The following is a 20,101-nucleotide window of genomic DNA, read 5'->3' on the forward strand; positions in this document are numbered from 1 at the left end:
AAAGCAACCTTAGAACCACTATAGGCCATAAATCAGGCTCCTACAGGTTCTGACTATTAACAGCGCTAATGCTGGCTAATGCAGGTTCTGACTATTAACAGCGCTAATGCTGGCTAATGCAGGTTCTGACAGAGCTAATGCTAAGTGAATACTATGTTCATAGAGAGAAATTCCCAACATATATTTATTGTAATCTATTTTACTGTGTATACAAAAGCTACTGTTCACATATAAAACACGGAATTTATTTTGAAACAAGAAGTAAGTAGTACTATGTGGAGACATTCAGCCACTGGAAGAGAGAAAAACACACACTCAGTGACAAATGACAAGACACGTTTTAACTTTACACGCTTTTTAATCATATTCAGGTTAATTTCTTGAACAGGACTGTTCCTGTTGAACATGTTCATGTAACACTTAAGAGTAAAATGAGGGCCTTCGCTCTGCGAGCTGATGTTTCGGTCGTCTGTGGTGTGCGATGGAGGGTTTGGGCCGTCTGAAGCAACGACACACACCGGCCCCGCCCGCACACACGGGTTCTGTACCTGAATCTCCTCCTCTGCTAGAACCTCCAAACCCTCTAGAACTGCACATTAACCTCCGTACCACACGCAGAAGGTAGGGTTAGGACACGCCACACACAATGCTTTCAGAACTATCCTCACAAAACACGTCAACCTTCCCCCAACTAAGTTAGCAGGCTCTTAAAAGCCGCCATTACAGAATCAAAGCCACCATTCCAGAATCAAAGCTCTACATGCTCTGTAATAATGACCGTTAAGAGAATTCCGTTAGGAACACGTGCTGTCCTGTTTGTTCTGCTGGTATGGCCTGTTCTGAATAAGAACTCCCATCCAATGGGAGAAGTGCGATTGATGGGGTGATGAGGGAGGCTGGGAGGGAGGGACGCAGGCGCTGGCTGATGCGTTAGGTTTGTACTGAGTGATGGCACACGAGAATGAGAGTAGTGTCTCGCCTTCCAGGTGGGACTACTAACTAGCTGCAGCTGTAGGGGAGAGAGAGAGAGAGAGAGAGAGAAAGACAGAAAGAAAGAGAAAGAGAAAAAGAAAGAAAGAATTAAAGAAAAAGAGGAAAAGAGTGAGTGTGTGTGTGTGTGTGTGTGTGTTTGTGTGTTCCCAGGTAATCCTCCTGAGCACAAGCGCATATCTGACTAGCAGTAAGTTAAGTAAGTCCCGCCCAAAACTCCTATACACAACAACACACAAACAAACAAAATACAGAAACTTTTTTGTCCTTTCTTTTTTTGTGTGGTAAACAAAAGAAGCCTAATGGAAAGGAACAAACAAAACAAAATAAAACAAACAAACAAACAAACAAACAAACAAACAAACACGAGTCCCAGTCTGCCGACTTGCACATACACAAGTCAGCCCGTTTCAGTGCCACGCCAGAAACCAAACTCCTGTTCCTGTCCCCAGCCTTGCTGACGACTCGCCTCTCCCCCCAAATGAGTAACTGCAATATCGCTGCACTAGCCTAGCCTAGCCTAAGTAGCCTAGCTTAGCTTAGCCTAGCCTAGCCTAGCGTAGCGGAGTCCTGTGCATGCATTAAGGCTGAGAGGGTGCTTGCAGCGGGTGCTGTTGTGTGCTAGCTGGCGGTGCCGTGGGTGACTGGACCATAGGCTGGGGGGGTGGGGGAGGCAGAGGAGGGTGCTGCTGCGCCCCAGAGTGTGTGTTGGGCGACGGAGGGGGGGTGGGGCGCTTGAACTTGTCTGGACTGTTGCTTCTCCGCGGGGAAGGCCTCTGTCAAGAGAGAGAGATGGAGAGGGAGAGAGAGATAGAGGGAGAGAGAGAAAAACAGGAAGAAAGCATGAGTGATTTGAATAAAAAGCAGAAGAGGTGGGGGAGGAAGAAGGAATGATGACAGTTAAGGAAAAACAATCTGTTAGTCTAACTGCTTTTACCATCAAATTATTATCCTTTTATCCAGGAAAGACTTAATTTAAAAGGAAAACAGATTAGAGATTAAGGATTAATACTTCTTAGATGCTACCTGGTTTTTGTTTGTACTTTTCAGGAGTAAGATTTAAGATTCAAGTTCATTTTAAGATTTACAATACTATAGAGCTAAATACCATCATTTTAAGATTTATACAATACTATAGAGCAAAATACCATCATAACAGTGGTGCTATTAGACATAACCCTTTCAACATTTCAGTGTTCTTTAAGCAACCTTATTGACACACACACACATGCACACCCCTACACACACAATATGTGTGTATAGATGTGAATATGTATGTATCCATGTGTGGAGTGTGTATTAGAGAGATAGAGAGTGATGCATAAGTGGTGTGTGTATGTGTGTGTGTGTGTTTGAGAGAGAGAAAGAGCGATTTGTCAGGGAGTCGGGTGTGCGCGGAAGTTATTGACCCCGAGTAGGAATGTTCTCTAAGCAGTAATCCCACCAGGGAAGAAATGTGGAACCTCCAATGATGTAATCAAAGGCCTGAAAAGATCACAAAAACAATCCTAAGGAGCTCAACCTGTGAAAGACTCCCACTGCCACACAGTAGGTTTTCATTCAGGGACTAAGCCTCAATTACAATTATATTCATAATCTTTAACATAAAATCACTTTTCAACTACTTTGCTCATGCATTAGTGGGAAAAAAAAAAAAATCACTTCTCTCAACAGCACACACCATAGAAAGCCATCGCATGCCCAGAGCCTCCTTCATTCCTAAGCAAGCTATTCACTGGCATGTAATAATATAAAGACAACTGGGACAATGTGTGACCTGAAATACTTCAAAACAACTCGACAAGAAAGAATAGCAAAGTCGAGCCAGAGCAGATCAGGTGAAAGAACACAGTCCCAGGACACCCGAGACGACTATATGACGACCTCTGATATGCAGATAAGGCATATTTTATATGGAGGTCTATAATATTTGCCCGGGTAAATAACTTGTGCGATAACTTTGATTCAACCCCCTTATCAAGGATGGGGAGGAAACTGAGTATAGAGAAGTGGTGAACAGCTTTGTGGCACTTTGTGGCATGGTGTGGAAACAACCACCTAATTTTAACTGTTGCCAAGACAAAGGAGATGAGAGTGGACTTTAAGAGGGCTAAGAGAATTATGATGTTGCAGAAGCAATTAAGGTATATGTGTGATACATGTTTATATTATGAATTGCTTCTGTAACACCATAGTTAGAATAGAATACGTTGTGAGCCACATAAAAGGGGAGATAAAGGTCTTTTCAGCGCGCGCTTCCACCACAGTGTCACTCCGTCTCGGCTCTGTCATTGGGTCGCGAGAGAGGATCGGGTGTGGCGGAGTGGGAAACAGGTGTATCTGGGCACAGGTGGGATAGAAGCGTGAGCTCCTGGTCCGGGCGGAAGCCATGGTGACAGGACACAGTGGGAGTGGGATCTGGCTTTTGTAACAACTTTGTTGTGACCTTTGTTACTATGGCAACAGGATACATTCCAGCCTTGTTGTCTGTCTGGCAAGAACATCTAACAGGGTATTCTAACAAGATCCCAGAGAGCGACTGTCTTGTAGCATTAAATGCTCTCTGTCTACACTGACCTTCTATTAAATCATATTTCAGGGGCGTCCAACCAAAGTTTGCTCAAAATGGCACGTTGCATTGCGCTTCGTGTGCCGTACTTTCAGGACATTTCAATTGAAAACAATGTAATTTAACTGATTTGATCACATCGCTTGCAGTTAGGACTTGTGGTTAGATTGAGGAGCATGTGTACATTTTCTTTATTTTTTTTTTTTTTTTTAGTTCTTTGCTCCTTCAATGTCTTTGTTTCTACTACTACAGGCAAAATAGTGCTGTAGACTCCTCTCTAAATGTCATCTCTAAACAAACCAGTTTGTGTACTTTTGTGTGTATGTATATCGTACATGTGTCGTATTTGCAGTGTGTGTGTTTGAGCTAGAAAGAGTCTGTGCTTGTGTGCGTGTTTACCTGGAAGCTGTGGGAGGAGCCGGGATGGACGTGCAGGCCTGTGTGTGCGCGCGTGTGTGTGTGTGCGTGTGTGTGCGTGTGTGTGCGTGTGTGTGTGTGTGTGTGTTTACCTGGATGCCGTGGGAAGAGCCGGGGTGGACGTGCAGGCCTGTGCGTGTGTGTGTGTGTGTGTGTGTGTGTATGTGCGCGTGTGTGTATGTGTGTGTGTGTGTGTGCGCGTGTGTGTACCTGGATGCCGTGGGAGGAGCTGGGGTGGACGTGCAGGCCCGGAGGTGTGTAGTGGGGGAGGGGGGCTCTGCTCAGGGTGGCTGGAGGAGTGAAGCCCACTGTGTGGCTGGCGTACGACAGACCTGTAAGAGGAACAAAGAGATTATTATTACAGTGCATGAAAATGCACTGTACTGTTCTTCCTAGGCTTCTTCTTATTAGAGTGCATGAAAATGCACTCTATTGTTATCCGATTTATTACAGTGCATAGATTATTATGGCCATTATTAAAATAATAATAAAAGAGTTTTTGAACTTTAATGTCACTAAAATACTTTAACAGCAAAAATCATATATGCGATTAATTTAGATGTATGTAATTAATTAGATTAATTTTTTGAATCGATTGACAGCTCTAATATAATTGACATGTTTAAGTCACTTTGGCATCTGCTAAATGAATAAATGAAATGTAAATGCATTATCGCCATCATTATTGCTGTACTATGATCTTTCTCATTACTAGTGGTAGTAGTAGTAGTACTTGAGGTAGCAGTAGCAGTAGTAGTATGACATGAACTGTATCTGAAGTAGGGCACCGAGAGTGCAGACCAAACTCCACCAAGACCAAATGCGGCACATCACAGTACATGTGGAAGTGAAACCAAATTTATCAAGCCTCGTGAGTTGGAGTTGCTTCAAAATGAAAGCAGTTCTTCCCTGGCCTCTGCTGCTATACCTTTCTAGGATGGGCCAGTAGTTCTTCCCTGGCCTCTGCTGCTATACCTTTCTAGGATGGGCCAGTAGTTCTTCCCTGGCCTCTGCTGCTATACCTTTCTACCACATTTCATGAAAGATGGGCCAGTAGTTTTTATCTGTGATCCTACTCTCAGGCAAGAGACAGACAGACAGACAGACAGACAGACCACATTGAGGTCATAACCTCCTTGGCACACGCAAAAGTCACGTGAGGGATTTTGTGTGCACAGAGAGGCTGAGACGAGGGGCGTCCATGAGACAAGCGCCCCGAGAGCAACGAGGCTCTCTATTCTGCCCCGCCGCGTCTCACAACTCAAAGCTCCTCTGATGTGAGGGGAAGGCTTAGCGCGGCATAATAAAAAAATTGCCGAGTCACCATCGGGGAGGCGCGTGTGAGCCTGGCAACAGTCTCCGCTGACAAAGCACGGGGGCCCTGGAGCGGTAGCCCGAGTGATGTCACCGCCTCATTTAACCCTCGGTCAACAGTGACTAGGTAAGTGGCGCGCGGCGAGGGTCACGATCACCTGGGCGATGGTTCCAGAAGGGAACAGGAAATGAGCGTAGAGAGGAAGGGCACGAGGGATGGGTTATGTGCTGACTGACTTCCTCTCTGCCTGGCTGAGAAGAGAGAGGGAGAGAGAGAGAGAGAGAGACAGAAAGAGAGGGAGAGAGAAAGAGACAGACAAAGAGAGACAGAGAGATAAACAGAGAGAGAGAGACAGACAGAGAGAGAGAGGGAGAGAGGAAGAGACAGAGAGAGAGAAAGAGAGACAGACAGAGGAGGGGTGCAGGGCACGGGAACAGGGCCAACATCCTGCCATCTCTCTCTCTCTCTCTCTCTCTCTCTGTACTGCTCAGCTGGGTAGCCATTAAAGACGAAGATCAAAAAAGACCATCAAAATAACAAAATATATAAATAAATATATATCCTGAGAAAATCAGTCTAACAAAGAAAACCTCCAAAGCGAAATTAAAATTAAGCCCTTGTCATTTTCAGCTGCCAAAAGGGAAACAAACGTAGCACCTTTCTTTAATTTGTCTTCCACCTTTCTCCTGTTTAACTCCCTTTCTCTTTCACACTCACCGCACATTAACTTTACTGCAAGACAGACAGACTAAAAGAAATTGTGTCCCGATACAGACAGAACCAAAGTCAATAGTACTTCTGCTTCATTAATCTACTCTGGTCAGCAACAACGATAAAGCCTTTGAGGATTCTCACACAGATAAACACACCTACACACACATGACGTCTGAAGTTTTCTGTTGACTGAAGACTCAAGGACTCAAGTTCATGGGGTTCCAGACAGAACCACACCCAATAACACAGATAACCGTTTGCTTAACCTTTCAGCAGGAACCAGGGAGAGTGGAGCACAGAACGCCTGGCGCTTGAGTACTGAGACTGGAATAAGAGCCATGGCCAGACGTTCAGCCAGAAACAACCGATGTGTGTCATTTGGCAATAACTTCACAGGGGACAAGACAAATAAGTCAACTCAGAGTTTTGGCCCATGGTTGGTGGAACACTTAAGCCTTGGGTTCACCTGCACAAGGCCCTGTAAAGCAAACAGCGGCTGATCAACTGTCTGATGCAGGATCAGTGTGAAGCATTTACATGTATTCATTTGGCAGACGTGTTTATCCAAACGACTTACAGCAATAGAATACCATTTAAAGCAACACCAAAGAATGTTTCCTCTGTCGCACGGGCGCTATTTCTTTATCCAGCACAGGCTTTGCAAATAACGATGTCGACAGACAAGGTAGAATATGTTGCATGATTTTATGAAAGTACGATGTTTTGCAACATCAGATGCTAGTCAAATTTGTAGTTTCTTATGTGTCATTCCATCAAACTACAGATCCGCTACCCGATCTGGCAAACTTACATAGTGTGGTTATAGCCGATAGAGGGCCACAAAGCGAATGCAGAAGTGCCGTTCACCCTGTTACGAGTTGATGAACCACTAAAAACGATTTTGGAAACATTATTTTAAGGTACAAAAAACTCTTTGGTGTTGCTTTTAGCAATTAACATTAAAGAGAGTTACAGCTACAGCAATATAACAACATTTAAGCTACAGTGCACAGGAGACTATAGCTAGGACCACTGCATCTGTCAATATTAGTACTAGAGGATAGGAGTGCTTACATATGAAGCACAAGTCCGAGTATGGTAAGAGGAGGAAGAAGAGGAGGTAGAGGAGAGAAGTGGAGAGGAAGAGAGGGAAGTAGAGAGGAAGAAGGAAGAGGGGGAAGAGGAGAGGAAGGAAATAGAGGAGGGAAGAGGAGAGGAAGGAGGGAAGAGAGAAGTAGAGAGAGAGGAAGAGGGGGGAAGAGAAGGAAGTAGAGAAGGAGGTGGAGGTAGAGGAAGAGAAGCAAAGCAAACCAAACGAGGGTGAAAAGAGTATGACGTTGTTGATGTCTGTTCTTCTTTGTTTTTTTACAGATGTGTTTAGGTTATTGTGTTTACCATGTTGGCTTTAGCAACACAGCTTAGAAATAGTCATGCTCATAAATCTCATTTGAATTCAAGTAAACCGAACTGAAGTGAAAGAGGGGGGGGGGGGGGGCATGAGCTTGACACCTGAGTCCGCTTCTTTTATCAAACCACCCCTGCAATCAGGACGTCTCCATCTCAAAGGTATGCCTGAATAGAGACCAAATGTTCCCAACCCTTGTACCTGCAACGCTATAAAAAAATAAAATAAAAAAAACACTGGCTAATGGGGGCTTATTAAAGATTATACCACAGCCATAGGAGATAAGAGCTGACCACTAAAAAAATCTGCTGGAAGCTTATTGAGGGCACAGTAAGGGTTACCTTATGTTGTCGTCTACGTTTAATACGATAGATAATGTGAGGTCAATATGTATTTTTGTAAATAGGAGTATATTTTTATACAGAGTACATTTTTCTATGGAAACCAATTGTTGGGGGTTGACATGGGTAATGGCCTAAATGAAATGTGTTCAAACACATGAAATCAGCAAAAATAGATCCTCCAGTGTGCGATGTATACTCGTTTTTGAGGTTTCAACCGTTCTACTGCACATCATCAGCACCTTCAAAATCCCTGTGCACAGCCCTTCATTAGCACCTAACGGGATTTTGAACTTTAATGAGAGGTCTGCTTCACACGATAGATAATAAGAGGTCAATGTTGTTGTCTACGTTTCACACGATAGATAATGTGAGGCGATTGCATAATGGGTCCAATGATTGTATGTACTGTACAGGTAACCTTTGGTTTTGTGTTTGTATAAAGGGCTTCCCATCACCAGTAAAAGTAGTCGTTTTATAGTTCACAGCAAGTGGACTATACTGAACAGGTCTGATGACTTCCTCAGTGTGGGCGGCAGCTGCAGCAGCTGTCTGGAAGCAGCAGAGCTGGTGAAGAACTGAAGCAGGGACTCCAGGCCACTCGCTCAACTTCACACACACAGCAAGTCTGGTCTTAGTCTGTATCTACCGAGTCAACGTCCCTCAACGTGTGTGTGTGTGTGTGTCCATTACATAACTTTTGTGTACATGTGTATGAGAGAGTATGAAAGTGTGTAGTGAAGTGCAGTAAACTGTATGTGCATGTGAAAGCGAATGTGAGAATGTGAGCATGTGTGAGAGAAAGTGTGTGTGTGTGTGAGAGAGAAAGAGTGTGTGAGAAAGTGTGTGTGTGTGTGTGTGTGTGTGTGTGTGTGTGTGGACGTACCGGGGGAGATCGGGCGACTGGAGCTGGGGGAGGGTGTGTAGGGGATGGGGCTGGAGACGGTTCGAGCCCGCAGGCCCTGGGCAGACATCTCGTTAAAATACCTAGAGAGAGAGAGAGAGAGAGAGAGAGAGATACACAGGAACAATCATGCCTTGTGTGTGTGTATTTGTGAGTGTATGTAAATAAATGTATATATGTATGTACCTATATGTGTGCGTGTTTGTTTGTGCATGCGTGTTTGTATATATGTATGAGTGCGTGTTTTTTGTGAATGTGCGTTTGTATATATGTATGTACCTACATATGTTTGCGTGTTTCTTTGTGCATGTGTGTTTGTATATATGTATGTGTCATTAGAGCGTGCTCTGCACCGTTGTCAATTTCCAGAGTTCTCACTCTGAGAGCTGTCAGAAAATTGCAGATAATTTCTCTGCATTTAGTGTGTGTGTGTGTGTGTGTGTACACACCTGTTGCCATTTATATCTAGGCTGCTCTTACTTGGTTCTACCAGACTCTCGTACATTTCATAATGTACAGAGAGTCTGGCCACTTTCCATTGCCAAGCGTTAACTTCCTTGAATGCGGGTACTCTGTTGAAGTTTAAAACTACTGGATCTGCCCAGAGCCACTCTGGATCTGCCATAACCAATCGCAAACGTTTGGTCGCGACGTACATCATGCTCAAACTAGCGCACAACCTTAACGTCATCTTTCTCAGCCACCCCCTCTGTTCGCTGATTGGACAGGTAAAATTTGGCCTGAGAAAACCCGCGAATATACCGAAATCCCAGACGATGTACTGAAGTAAAATGAAAATTGAGCGGATGTACGTAGGAGGGCGGAGCCAGGCTAGCTCTTACTACCTGACAGCATAAAAAAGCAGAGCCAAAAACAAGCGTGGAGGGTGTCTGGCTCAAAAACATTTTTATTGGGTTTTATTGGGACAGCTGCACCCAGCCACAATACAGTATCCAGCTGCACCCATACAGTATCCAACTGCATCCAGCCACAATACAGTATCCAGCTGCACCCAGCCACAATACAGTATCCAGCTGCACCCAGCCACAATACAGTAGGTCTCACCTGTAAACAATACAGGACAAGAGAACCCAAACGTACTGCCGAGCAGCTAAAATCAAACAGGGGAAACGGCACCACCGTGAGGTAGTTGTGGGATGTAAGAGTGCTTCTCTGCGCTCCATCTCTCTCTGGAGCTTGTGTGTGTGTGTGTTAGGGCTGTCACTTTTGTGAAAAAATCCTGTTCGATTCTTGAGACATAATTGTTCATTGAATCGATTGTAAAATCGATTTTCATGTCTAAAGACGCTTCAATTTTCAACGCCAAATATAGGACAATCCACGAACTAACAGGCATTAGGATGAACGTAAAGGGGGCGCTTGAAGACGCACAATGGCGTGAAGTTTCGCGCACAATGACAAACAGGAGTGCAACATTCTCGAAAAACAATAAGCAAAGTGGACTGCCATAACATCAGTGAAAAACATTACTGCAGGCTTCAACGTGGCTGCGTTTACAATTAGAATTGTCAAACAAATTTCGCCTACGTAGAACTCACGACTGCACAGTTTGCATACCGCTTTGTCCTTCTCCATAGTTTGATATACCCAAAAGTTATTAGGGCCTTTCACTTGTATCTCTCATGTCGCACAGGTTGATCGCGTTGTCCTCAATTTTTTAGCAAAACACCAGCAGCACAGCAGACGATTGAAAAAGCTGTTTCCGGTGCGTAAAATTGGTGGGAATTTTCTTTTTAGCTTTCGCAATGCTTACTGCTTGTTCCTGAGTTTTGTTACATGTATCTTTTTCATTTGTTTAATTCGTTTAAAATTAATAGTGTACATATTTGGTTAAAATCGTTTTCGTTTTCGAAACTTTTGTTGGTTGGTCCAATCGATTGTGCAATCGATTTTCGAACGTAAAGTGACAGCCCTAGTGTGTGTGTGTGTGTGTACCTCTCGTCATCCATCTCTAGACTGCTCTCGCTCTCTGATAGCTGTCTGCACAGCGCCTCTCTGCGCTCCATCTCTCTCTGGAGTGTGTGTGTGTGTGTGTGTGTGTGTGTGTGTGTGTGTGTGTGTGTGTACCTCTCGTCATCCATCTCTAGACTGCTCTCGCTCTCTGATAGCTGTCTGCACAGCGCCTCTCTGCGCTCCATCTCTCTCTGGAGTTTTCTCTGCAGTCTGATGTTCTCCTCCCGCATGTGCCGCTCCTCCTCTATGTACTGGGCACGCTTCTCTGTGTCTGTGAGAGAGAGAGAGAGAGAGAGAGAGAGAGAGAGAGAGAGAGAGAGAGAGAGAGAGAAAGAAAGAGAAAGAAAGAAAGAAAAAAGAAAGAGAGGGAAAGAGAAAGAGAGAAAAAGAAAAGAGATAGAGCAAGAGAGAGAGAATGTGAGAAAGAGCAAAAGAAAGAGAGAGAGAAAGGAAGAGAGAGAGAGAGAAAGAATGAATGGGAGAGAATAGGAGATAAGGATTATTATTGTTAATGTTGCATGGTGTACAGATATAAAAAAAATATCATATTATTTGTATGACGGTGTTTAAGTGCAAGCTGAGTGTCCTGTGTGTGTTCGCCGCACTCTACTTCCAAAGGAGTTTCATGTTACAGTGTGTTACAATGTCCTGATATGACTGGTCATTAATCTCAATGATGAGGCTGGTCAGGGGCATCATCACTGCTGGATAGATCTCTGTGACGTGAGTTGCAGCTCACAGTGATATAACCGTTTGGATACTTTTTGGTGACCCATGGTGCCCTCTAGGTCACAGACTGGTATTGCAGTTCTCTCAAACTTGCACATGGTCGCATTTCCAGACAGCAAGCACTGTTGTGCAACTACCACTGCAAATGGATAGAGAGAGCAGCATTCTGAAGACTCTCTCTCTCCTAGTGACTATGCTGGTTACACAATAATGCATTTACAAACGGAACACCAAAATGTATGACTGTTCACAAGCCATCAGTAACGGGAAGAAAGTCATGATTCTTAGGGCAATGTCTCCCTCTAGAGGACAAAGCCAACAGATGTGGCATTATTTTTCCAGTCCTTTAAAAAAAAAAGACTAGACCAAATATAAGCCTGACATGCAGGTGTAATCAGAATCTAGACACGCTTTCAGGTGTATTTGCTGGAGGAAGAGATGAGGACTGGACTGAGATAGATCCCCATGACGAGGCCCTTAGAGTCCCACAAGGTACTCACGCTGCATCTCCGTGGTGCGGAGGCCCCTCTTGAGTCGCTCCACCTCGCTCTTGAGGAAGCGGATGTGGCGCATCATGTTCTCTGGGGAGTCCACCTCCATGGAGATGTCCCGTGGCGACGGAGGTGCCGAGACAGGCTGGTCCAGCTTCTCCTGAAGAATCCTGTCAGGTCAGAGAGGGAACATGGCAGAGACGGTTACCTGGCAACCAACAGGCACACCAACTAACTGATGGACTCTTGACATCACACAATTACTTCTACGTGTTGCCAAGACTTTCAACCACTTCTGTGAACAATTTACAGCCTCAAACTGCAGATAGGCACAGCAGAGTGTGCAAGCTCTGCGGCACAGAATCCAAAGCTAACTTTTGTCCTCTAACTGCCAATGAACCGTCGAAAACATCACGGCCCAGTAATTTGAAAAAATGTTTTTCAACTGGCCATTTACACAGGCCAAAGATTGGGGACGAGCTGCAACTAGGCAGCTGCCAGTGAAATTGTGCTAGTTTTACACACTGGCGCCATTCTTCAGAACAAGATGATGTCGTCGTCCTCCTCTCCTCTGACCAAAGGCCATGTCATGTGTCATGATGACACTGCACCTTCACAACTCCCCGTTACTGAGGCTTTCAGCCACTTCTGACCAATTTACAGCTAACAGCTGCAACATCGCAGGTCTCTGCACGGCCTGGTGTAAATCTCTGCTGCTGCTTTCACTCTACCTACAGCGTCATACGTCAGGCATGTCATGAACCTTATGCAAGACTTACAGAGGTTGCTGTGTGCATCTCTAGAGATATGAAAAGACACAATAACACAAAGTAACAGAACGATGCTGCGCGGGCAACAAGGTGGGAGGCCATGCCAATGCAATGAATAACTCAGATTCTGGAACATGCAGTTTTCACAATTGCACAATGATATTGCACACATCTTCTGCACAGAACCACAGGCACACACACGCACACACACACACACACAAACACACTCACGCACACACTCACATGCACGCACACAAACACACTCACGCACACAAACACACGCACGCAAACACACGCACGCACACAAACACACTCACGCACACAAACACACTCACGCACACACACACGCTCACGCACACACACACGCTCACAGACCTCTTCTCTGCCTCTAGCTTGTCCATGCGCTTCCACAGTCTGTTGACCAGCGCTTCTTGCTCCTGCTCCAGCGTGTTCTCCAGATCAATCTTCTCTCTCCGCAGCTACAAACACAAACACACCACTCAAACAGCTGACTCACACACATGTGCACTCAAACAGTTAACTCACACACAAGTTAAACTTATCAACATAAACAACATGACTTGTCAACAAAATAGATGGCAACATATGTAACAATCTCATATAACGTCTATTTGTGCCACTAACAATAATCGTGTGTGTGTGCATACTATCTGCCAACATGGTTGTGAATTACAGGATATGATAATAGAAGCCATTACCATTTCCAACATGTGTACAAGCTACTACAGGAAGTGACCTCAGGAGCAATTCCCCAATCGAGTGTGAGTAACAGGATATGACAAACAGGATAAAGCATAACACATTCTCACCTGGGAACAATTTCTCTTATTCCCACCCTCCTTGAGCAACAGGAAGTGGTTTAACGTGCATTTGTGTGAGGAACAGTAAATGACAAGGAGAGTGTACCTGCTCAAGCGTGAGCTGCTTGGAGATGGTGTCGTTCTCCAGCTTCTTGATCTTCTTCATGAGTTTGTTCACCTGGAACTCCTGCTCCTGTTCCAGGTGCTGCTCCAGCTCAGCTTTCTCATGTTGGAGCTGAGGACAGAACATGCGCACACACGCACACAGAGAGAGAGAGAGAGAGAGAGAGAGAGAGAGAGAGAGAGAGAGAGAGAGAGAGAGAGAGAGAGAGAGAGAGAGAGAGAGAGAGAGAGAGAGAGAGAGAGAGAGAGAGAGAGAGAGAAAGAAAGAAAGAAAGAAAGAGAGAGAGAGAGAGAGAATACGTAAATACAAAAGAAACAAACACACAGATGTGCACAAACATGAATAAATAGACACTCACAGACAGACACATGTATATTCCTGTGGACTCAGAGAAATATTAATACATTATATTCACCAGTAAATAGGGTCTCTTGCTGTTACACAGTGATGCAACTACTACCAAATAAAAATAATGAATAGGAAATCTGTTTACTGTTTACTTCTGAATGAAGCATTGCGACCCAGCAACTTTTACACCCATAAAAGCCAACATCCAGAAATAAGAGAGAAGAAATAGGTCCAACCAACTGTCTGCATGTAAAGCTCCTACTGTGTTGGCAGTTCAGCTCTGTTTGGTCTCTAATGTAAAGTGTTGAGAACTGGTCAAATAATAGGTAGCCAGGCAGGTCTGCAGCTCGTAGAAATGCTCAGATGTAGATTAACAAAGCAAGCGAAGTCCTGATCTTGGGACAGCGCAGTAGTAGACATTACTCCCTACCAACGTAGAGATCCCTACCCAACCTTGAATTTCCCCTGGGGATCAATAAAGTATCTATCTATCTATCTAACGCATCCACTAGGGTTCAACCCAACTTGATGTTATGTTGGAAAGTGTTAACATGGGCTGTTTGTTCCTGCTGTGTGACCAACCTCTCCAAGTGTGTTGTTCAAGAGTCCCATCCCATCTGGGCCAGTTTCAGAGTGAATGCCTTGCCATGGCTAGCTAGTTACTGCTCTTGTACTGCTGATTGGTGCTTCTCTCCCAGGTTGTGATAGCCTGGCTAACACCAGACCGATTCTCAAATTGACATCAGGGTACTCAGAATGAGTACAGAAAAAATTTGAAAGACAACCGTTTATCCCGCTCATCGGATTGAGAACTGCCAATGGTAAGTTCCCAGACCCAGGCCATCACAGTACTTCTTCCTTTAACAATCTATGTTTGTGACCCAGATCCTAACTGAATTACCTCAATCTGGAAATAACTCATGCTGACTGGCTTGATTCAAATTCACAGAAGAGGGGTTGAACAGGGGTCAAATAACGGCTGGGCCGATCGTGGTCTCCGTTTCGAAACTCTACCAGTGCAGTTATTACACTGGCTTCAACAGGGTGGCGGTGGCAATGGCATGGCGTGCAAAAATGCTTGGATTGAGCCAATAGGATCTCCTGCCATCTGTGTGGTCTCTGCTGCCAAAATCCATCTGGTATCTCATGTCTGTCTGTCTGGTCAGAATGAGCCTGACACGTTAACCATGTTACACGGACATGATACAATGAGCAATGCTATCTGAGCCCAACTTTCTACAAAATCCCTGACAGGATGATATTTCGACAATGCTTGCATTTGAAAGATGTCGGTTGTGTTGAGGACTTTCCAAATTCTTCAATTTAGCAGAGTAACTAAAACCTAAATTCTAATTCTAGATTTCATTCTAATTCTAACACGTGTGATGTCAGCCACTTGTTCTTGGCTGGGGTGAGCAATGGGAAGTTTCATTACCACCAGCACCATTCACCTGTAAGCCTGCCTATTGTAATAGACTAAGCCACCCTGAGCAGGGCAAGTAACAGCTAAGTTTCCCCACTGCAGGGCAGGTGACAGAACCTGGTGGGGCTGCAGACAGGAAGGTCAGCTCACAGCAGATTAAGCCTCATGGGGACTCTGTGTGTGTGTGTGTGTGTGTGTGTAGGGCTCAGTGGCACGGCATGTTTTAATTGGCTGCCTGGTGGGTTGGAATCACAGATCGCCGAAACACAGACCTCTCTCTCGCTCTCTCTCTCTCATATGCTACTTTCAGACATAGGTGTAGGTCTGCATGTTCTGCGGATATCAAGCGGTTGGGCCGTATATCTGAACAACGTATCCCGTCGTCCCGACATTTGGAACTCCGAACTTAGGGGGCTCCTGCACTACTTCCCTCCTAGTATTTTGGACGGACGTTGCGTAAATGATCTCTGGTCTGAACGAAGCGAAGAACATGCAGAGATTCTGTTCATGTGCGTGTTCAACCACGTTCAACCTGTTCAACCACACGGAGATTCTGTTCATGTGCGTGTTCAACCACGTTCAACCTGTTCAACCACACGGAGATTCTGTTCATGTGCGTCGGTGTCCTCCACACCAATGTCCGCACGTAAGCATCATATCTGAATCACCAGCAGGGTCGAACATCCGTTTGACAAAGATCTGCATAAAGTGCAGAGGACATGTCTGAAAACAGTTATAGACAGACCTAGTTAAAGCCCTACTTTGGTCTCTTTCTCTCGAATCCAATAATCTCTGCTGGCACTGGCTGCCATGCATAAATGTTGCCAAAGTAAAAAAAAAAAAAAAAACAGCATTGGAACTCAGTGCTCAATATATTAAATACAAAAATCCCTTAAGGCTAGAAATTAATTGGAATATCTAATAAAAAATGACATGTAGCCTAAGACAGTCAGGTGTAACATCCCCATTCTCTCTCTCTCTCAATCATTCCGCACTGTGTTCTGTCTCCTGTCTCCTTTCTTGCAGTAGCTTCTCTCCTCTCACGGTCAAGGTCTGACTCACTCCACTGTGTTCAGGTGCCAGCTGGCTCCCTTCCTGGCACTGCCACACCACACTTGCTACTAGAGAAGCACACGGGTGGGCAGCGTCACACTGCCTGGCTGCAGTAGCAGTAGTTTAACATGATCTGGATGGTAACCCTGTCACATCAGCAAATCAGCACTCCACATAGCAGCTGTTTGGAATGCCCTCAGAGGTTCTAGAACCCTGTGGCTTATTCTGGATTCTTATTCCGGTTCCCAGGGAGTCACCACCACACACACACATTCACTGATGTGTGATGCTTCTATCTTTTGTGCAATTTCCAACCACTGAGGCATGTTGCTGACTCACACAACAGAAGGGGAAGCTCAGACCAGATGTGAGCAAATCTAAGTCACTGTGCCTACAGGGATTCAAATCCAACCAATCACATAAGCCATTACTTTTATTCAACCAATCAAATCAACTAGCAGTCTTGACATGACTCACATTCACATTTATAAAAACCCTTCAGCCATTGTTCTCTTGGGATGGGGACCAAGCAGCCTGACTCGAGGCCGGGGTATTACAGGAGAGAAAGAAGCCAATTCCAGTCAGTTACAAATTATATCCTCTAATGCTGCACTATGAGCAGTCTTTGGTTTGTCTTTGGTCTAAAGATCCTCCGCCACAGTTCTTGTGTTGTGAGTGATCATTTTTTTAACACCTCTCCCCCCTCGCATCTTGACACGTTTCATTCAAAAAGCTCTGTAGGATCAGAGTTCTCCTAGTAGTCTAGCACAGTATGCAGTGGACTAGGCCTAGGTTATCAACAATTTTGTTATTATATAACAAATAAACATTCTACAACCTACAGATCTTTCTTACCTGCAATTATCCTGCCTGTACAAAACAAAAAATTACAGTGAACTGTTCAGAGGACTTTTTTAATGCAAATAATGTTAACACCTAATGACATATGTGATACCTAAACTCCGAGTTCTGTTTTGGTCTTTGGATCTCACCTCTGAATAAATCGTTGACACAAGTGTTAGGTTCGGGTCGACTGGATAAGACTATGAGCATCAGTCTCAGAGCTTTTGAAACATAAACCTGTCGCTGACAAACTATATCTCAGCTCAGTTTTCCAACATAAGCCTTCCGACCCTGACCCACCTGCATAAGCTTCCGTGACAGGTCATTGGTGAGGAACTCCTCTTCTTTCTCATAGTTAACAGCCAGAGTCTCCTTCTCCTTCTGCAGGGCCTGGATCTTTTTAAACAGCGTGTTAGAGATGAACTCCTCTTCTTGTTCCGCTCTGGCTTGCTACAGAGGGAGGAGAGAAACAGAGGGCACGTTCAAGATTTTTACAGTGGTGAAAGAAACAAGACATTCATGAAGTTCCTCACATTACTGGAATTCTTTTAGATTTTGGCAAAAGTGGGAAGGGTTACAAGCCAGCATTTGCAAAATGTTCATCCAGTCTCACTAACCACACCTAGTTCAGAAGCAAGCAACCTGGCTCCGGGGGGCACAATACCAGAAACACCACATAAAAATATCACCACGAACAAAATCAATCCAGAATCCAAATATGACCATATATGGCAATCAATGCATCAAACTTTATATGAAGCACAAGGCCATATGTGGCTGTGAACACGTTTTGCAGAACTTAACAATAATCCTGCACGTATCATCTCAGCCCATCTGATTCGCAGGAGCTGAAGTTACTTTTGGGTGTGTGCAAGTGGACAAAAGACGACATTGGATGTTTTCATTGTAAGCATGGGAAGCTTCTTCCAACCAAATGAAATACAGGTACACTAAACAGCACTTGAACAGAATGTCCTTCAGCTTTTCTAGGGTTCGTGTGACAACAATAAAAACTTCAGCAGAGATTCATTGAAATTACTCTAATGCAGTCTCAAGTAAGTAAAAAGATGCACCAACTATCCTACGAACTACTACGAACTAAGTGTAATTTTCGTGCTATTTTGTATTTAGCTGGTTGATCTACATCAACATCATCTACCATAACATTAGCTAGCCTGGTAGCTTGCTAACAAACAAGCGTTAAACAATCAGACTTGGTTGACTTTGGATGGCAAACAACTTGCCAATAATTAAAATATTCATATGCCGCCTTGACAAATGAGGATGCTGGTTGGTTAGACAACAAGCCTAAACAGCTGGCCCATGCATGTAAGCTATAGGATAACGTTAACATTACACCTACGCATCAGAAAAAGACATCAAGAAAGGACAGCTGTCTCATGTGTGCACACCTAAATTAACGTTAGATTGTCTGGTGGCCGCGATGCTAAAGTTGTTAGCGAGTTAGCTTACTAGGCCACACTGTGAATGATGAAGGTGGATGAGAAAGAGTGGAAGTCCATGCTGACTAGCGTACTTTAGTAGAAAGAACACTGCGCGTAACATAAATGGTACGCTACACAATACCACTGGTGTTTTAACAGCGTGATTGCAACATAACGTTAGCTGGCAGGTGAAGATGCTAATCTGATTCAGCATAACAAAATATGCTAACTCCCTAGCTCCCAGCTAGTTCTATGCATCTTACCTGGCTCTAGCTCACGAAATACTACTAGCCACCGAGCTAGCTAAGCTCAAGTGAATCTCAAGACTGTCTACGATGGCCACGGGCTATCATTAGCTTATTTCCTTGGCTCACACCAACCTAGCAAACTAATTTGGGTTACAGGCATGTGCTGACATTAAAAAAACGGACATGCAACAAGCCTGTCACCCAACGCTGAATGAATACTCACAATTGTAACGCTAGCCTTTCGCAAGTCTCGATTCTCCTCTTGCAGTGATTTGCATTTGAGTTTGAACGTTTCCAGCTCGATTTTCAGCACTTTGTTCTCTTGCTGTAGCGAGGCCAAGCGGTTCGTCAGCTCTTCCAGGCGAAACTGGGATATCAGTATTCCCGGCTTGCTGGATGTCGAGGCGGTAGAGGACATAGGGGTAGCAGAACTGCTCCCGGCTCCATCGGTATCACTCTCGCTGTCCGCCATCACCGTATCGTGCGAGACTGGACCTCTATGGACTGGACGGGCAGGCCAAGCAACTGAACGGCAGCTAGACTGGCAAGAGGGTTGGGGATACGCCGGGGAATACCAACTAGAGCGACAGCACTTGCAGGAACTACTATCGTGTTACGAGGATAGTGCCACCACGCGGTAACATGCAGGGTAACATGCAGGGTGGGGCGGCAACCTGTGCGCGATCTATGGGCACGACTCGTGAATGTTTTTCATAATAACAATAATTATTTGAAAAGACAATGGCCGCGTGAATTCTGTTTCAGGGAGTTTCATGTATATTATGTCTATGGTTTCATTCACATGTCCAGGGTGCGAGTTAGGGGGGAGCAGGGGGAGCCATGGCTCCCCTAGTGGCCACCTGAGCTCCCCTGGAAACATGGTATGTGAAATTGTGGGGGAGCTCTAAAATATTGATATGATTGCCAAATAAATTATATTTTGGCCATGATTTTCCCTAAAATGTGTAAAATAAGAGAAATAAAATTGTATTTTGAGTTCATGATTCATGAAAAAATTGCCTGCTTGCACGTTAGAGGCGCGAAACGTGAAAGCGCTCAAATCAGGTCATCGCCTGTCCACATCATGGCTTACCGGACCTCGAGCAAAAGCGGCCTAACCCAGGCCGCTGTGGTCACTTCTGTGTTAGGTAACTGCTTTTACTTCAAATTTGCTGTT

General features: G+C 44.7%; 1 protein-coding gene across 1 annotated transcript; it reads right to left on the reverse strand.

The window, feature by feature from the left end:
* Positions 1 to 338: 338 nt before the first annotated feature.
* Positions 339 to 19,539, reverse strand: ccdc6a (coiled-coil domain containing 6a). Its single transcript, XM_042064823.1, has 9 exons — positions 19,148 to 19,539; positions 17,532 to 17,681; positions 13,547 to 13,675; positions 12,995 to 13,098; positions 11,859 to 12,019; positions 10,744 to 10,900; positions 8,638 to 8,738; positions 4,187 to 4,308; positions 339 to 1,766 (listed from the first exon to the last, which is right to left on the reverse strand). Exons 1-9 carry the CDS (start codon positions 19,394 to 19,396, stop codon positions 1,572 to 1,574), a joined length of 1,368 nt encoding a protein of 455 aa, XP_041920757.1. The 5' UTR covers positions 19,397 to 19,539; the 3' UTR covers positions 339 to 1,571.
* Positions 19,540 to 20,101: the final 562 nt, after the last annotated feature.

This window comes from Alosa sapidissima, chromosome 16 (assembly GCF_018492685.1).
Source record: "Alosa sapidissima isolate fAloSap1 chromosome 16, fAloSap1.pri, whole genome shotgun sequence".
Classification (NCBI taxonomy): domain Eukaryota; kingdom Metazoa; phylum Chordata; class Actinopteri; order Clupeiformes; family Clupeidae; genus Alosa; species Alosa sapidissima.

What these genes read in the sequence shown, in the direction of transcription:
- ccdc6a (XM_042064823.1), bottom strand. Translation starts at nt 19,396, where the DNA reads ATGGCGGACAGCGAGAGTGATACCGATGGAGCCGGGAGCAGTTCTGCT. An exon ending in CCGCACCACGGAGATGCAGC is followed by an intron (nt 10,901 to 11,858) that starts GTGAGTACCTTG and finishes TCTCTCTCACAG; the next exon opens with ACACAGAGAAGCGTGCCCAG. An exon ending in CTAGAGATGGATGACGAGAG is followed by an intron (nt 8,739 to 10,743) that starts GTACACACACAC and finishes CTCTCTCTCTAG; the next exon opens with GTATTTTAACGAGATGTCTG.